The sequence below is a fragment of the Stigmatopora argus genome, chromosome 12 (genome assembly GCF_051989625.1).
Source record: "Stigmatopora argus isolate UIUO_Sarg chromosome 12, RoL_Sarg_1.0, whole genome shotgun sequence".
Lineage (NCBI taxonomy): Eukaryota > Metazoa > Chordata > Actinopteri > Syngnathiformes > Syngnathidae > Stigmatopora > Stigmatopora argus.
This window is the reverse complement of record NC_135398.1, coordinates 17,288,987-17,292,829: the sequence shown is the minus strand read 5'-3', so window position 1 is coordinate 17,292,829 and position 3,843 is coordinate 17,288,987. Positions and strand designations below refer to the sequence as shown.

The following is a 3,843-nucleotide window of genomic DNA, read 5'->3' as shown; positions in this document are numbered from 1 at the left end:
GACAGAGAGAGAGAGACCGACAGACAGAGAGAGAGAGACCGACAGACAGAGAGAGAGAGACCGACAGACAGAGAGAGAGAGAGAGACCGACAGACAGAGAGAGAGAGAGAGACCGACAGACAGAGAGAGAGAGAGAGACCGACAGACAGAGAGAGAGAGAGAGACCGACAGACAGAGAGAGAGAGAGAGACCGACAGACAGAGAGAGAGAGAGAGACCGACAGACAGAGAGAGAGAGAGAGACCGACAGACAGAGAGAGAGAGACCGACAGACAGAGAGAGAGAGAGAGACCGACAGACAGAGAGAGAGACCGACAGACAGAGAGACACAGACAGAGACACAGACAGAGAGAGAGACCGACAGACAGAGAGAGAGACCGACAGACCGAGAGACACAGACAGAGACACAGACAGAGAGAGAGACAGAGAGACAGACAGCTGTACGCAAATGTTAGGCTCTAGGACAGGGGTCGGGAACCTTTTTGACCGAGAGAGCCATAAACAATTCATATTTTCTAATGATATTTCTTGAGAGCCATTCTCAGAATTGAAAAGTAAAATTACATGAAAATGTGTGATCTTTTTGTCCTTTCACCACTTTTAAGTATAAAAAGTCTCCTAATTCTTTTGACAACATTTTTATGACGTTGCTAATAAAATCAGTATCAATGATATCATGCATGCAAAAGTGTAATAAAAAACAAAATTATGATTAAAGTGGTGGTAGAGGTAGTGTCAACGCCACAATGATGCTCCTATTAGTATGTTCGGGACTCAGGTCTCTCACCATTGATTTTCATATTTTACCTGAGAGCCATATGCACCCATGGAAAGAGCCACATAAGGCTCCCGAGCCATAGGTTCCCTACCCCTGCTCTAGGATGTTACATCACTCGATTTTTTAATTTGGGCCCCGGTTTTTCAAAAAATCTATTCACATTTTTAAGGTCAAAATTGCAACTTTTGGCTAATTATTCCAGTACATGTGAAACTTTTAGACAAAAAAAACTTTATTTAAAGCACCATAATGACACAAACATTTCAAGCCTATCTTTTTCCAGGTCAATGGCTATACGTAGCTAAGAGTCGATAAAAACCCTTGAATTTTGACACGAGTGCATTCTCAAACACAACCCATTACTAAGTTCGGCACGTTTTACAGCTGCAATTAACATCTAACAAGCAGCTGTTATTTCAATTGGTGCTTCATGTCCAGGTGAAGAGCAAGTGTTAGTTTCCGTTTCAGCTCCTTCCAAAAACATAGATTCATCCAGGCATGGTCGGTCGACAAGTTTAAGGGTAGCCTTTCACAAGTTTGGGTCCATTTTTCCGGTATATGCAAACCAGCCATACCAATAATTCTCTGCTTTTCCATAGCACAATACAGGGACAAACATTGCATGCATGTCTTATTCAAAGTCCTCTGTACTTCAGAGTTAAAAATCAATAAAAACACTCAATTTTGGATCGAAAGTGGAAAGGCTTTGTCGCCCAAGCAGCGGGGACCGACAAAGCCAGGCCCCGCTGCTTGTTAAAATTAGTCTAATGACACACTGTTGTAGAAATGACCTCTCAAATTGTCAGATGATGGTTACGGGAAAAAAATCAAGTAAAATTAAGAAGGTTCGATCAGTTTATGGGTGAAACCATAACATTGATCACAGCCTGTTAACCCAGTGTTTCCTAATCTTTTTTGCATTGAAAAAATCTCAAGGCACATCACTAGCTGAAAATCAAATTAAAAACTATGTCGCCTATATTAAGATTATAAAGTCGTTCTCGTCCGTTTTATTAGCAGGAATTAAATGACTTAAATCTCGTAATATTACGACTTTCTTTTCTTCCCAATACTACTTCAACCACCTACCATTACGAGAAGAGCCGTTTTGTGCTCACACAACGTCGACAAAAGTTGAAGCCCAGAAAACCAAAGAGCTTCCGGTTTACTGTACATAAAAATAAGCGACAAAATGACTTTAATCTCATATTACGATTTGAATCTTATTATAGTACAATCTATGATTTGATTTTTTAACCTCGTAATAGTTCAATTTTAATATCTTAATATTTCGATTTCTCTCGGATTATTACGATGTATAACGTGTGATTTCCCGCAACACACCTGAGCATCGTTCACGGCACACCAGACTGGTTGGGAAACACTGTTTTAACCAATCTAAGTAATTATGATAGCATTGGGAAGCTTCGGGATAAATGTGTTTCCGCATGTTAACAATTTGAAATTTTACCATTGATATCAAGTAAATTAGCTAAACCTCAGTAAAATGGTGGGCCTCTACGCGTCTCCACAAGAACAAGCGAGACAAAACATGATCCGTGTGTTTAAAAATAAAGTATACTTGATGTTAACCTCGAGAGCTTGCTGTGGATCTTCTTCGATGAGGCTCTCGGGGAAACGGCTAAAACACAAAGATAAATTCAATTTAAAGGCCAAAGTATACAGCACATAGAAAGAATGCGAAGAATGTTTCAATATAATTTTACTTACAGTTTATTCGCCATTGTTTTGCTCCCAACTGATAAGCCAGGGAATATTTTTAGCCCGTGACACCGAAATTGACGAGACACTTCCGTTGAATTTGCTAGAAGCCGGAAGTTAGTCTTTTTTAAGGGTTTTTCACACGAATGTATGGAGGTCCACGAGTGCCAAAGTAAATTATTGATACTAATTTTCATGCAAAGGAATAAACTCAATCTTAATGTGGGAATGAAATTTGTCTTTATGTTCGGTATTCATTCATTTGAAGAAATATACAATGTTTTTATTTTATTTCAAATCTTATTGCAAAATGTGTTAAACAATTTTTTATGCGTATCAATTTCATTTATTCTTTTATTCATTATTTGTACCACCTATATTCCAGTGGCGGGCGGTGCATTTTCTGGTAGCGCCTTCAACGTATCAATCCAACCCTCAAAAACTATTTTATGGCTATAAAACCTCTACTGCAGCTACAGCTGCAACACATAAAAAATAATCAATAAATTAATGCACAAAATGGGGTAAAATTCACTTCCTAGCAGCATTTCATGATTAAATACAAATACTGGAGCTTTTCAGACATTAAAACCAGGCCAGCGGGTGATTTTCCCGGGAAAAGACAGCGATGAACGTCAATGGCGTACGGGCAAACAATGCCCGAAAATGGGGTAAAATCCAGCTAAAAACAGCATTTATTGATTAAATACAAATACTGGAGCTTTTTAGACATCAGAACCGGGCCCGGAGTATCATTTCCCCGGTAAAAAGACAGCGATGAACGTCGACACGTCCATACGTGAAATGACAAAAAATGCACTAAAATACTAAAATTAGGTAAAATCCACTTCCTAGCATCATTTATTGATTGAATACAAATACTGGAGCTTTTGAGACATTACAACCAGGCCAGGGGGGTGATTTTTCCCGGGAAAAGACAGCGATGGACGTCAATGGTGAAACGCCAAAAATTAAACTGGGGTAAAATCCACTTCCTAGCAGCATTTTGTGATTAAATACAAACACTGGAGCTTAAATACAAACACTGGAGCTTTTCAGATATCAGAACTTGGCCCACAATTGAAATATTATTTAGGAATATAGCCATATTTGTAATTTTACTCACCAAAAATCCTTTTTACACAATATCCATCCTCCTTTCTTTCTTCCTTCTTTCCTATCGCCATCGAAGCTAATGATGAAAGTCGAGCCTGTCCTGTCATATTTCCGGCATAGTCCGTTTTGAAAACAGCATTAAATCAACACAACAATATACTATTTGCTTGTGGAGCTAAGTTAGCGCGCTGAAAGTGCCCCACACACCATTTTCCCGGCTGTAACAGG

The 3,843-nt window shown here is 39.1% G+C and overlaps 1 protein-coding gene across 1 annotated transcript in view; it reads right to left on the bottom strand.

Annotated features, from left to right (window-relative positions):
- The window catches only part of sugt1 (SGT1 homolog, MIS12 kinetochore complex assembly cochaperone), a 68,083-nt gene extending 65,449 nt beyond the window's left edge, over positions 1-2,634 (bottom strand). Inside the window, exons 1-2 of the mRNA XM_077616086.1 lie at positions 2,509-2,634; positions 2,371-2,419 (exon numbers count right to left, since the gene is read on the bottom strand). Of these exons, the coding sequence (XP_077472212.1) occupies positions 2,371-2,419; positions 2,509-2,522 (63 nt within the window). The 5' untranslated portion in view covers positions 2,523-2,634. The remainder of the gene's footprint in view (positions 1-2,370; positions 2,420-2,508) is intronic.
- Between the last annotated feature and the right edge of the window lie 1,209 nt (positions 2,635-3,843).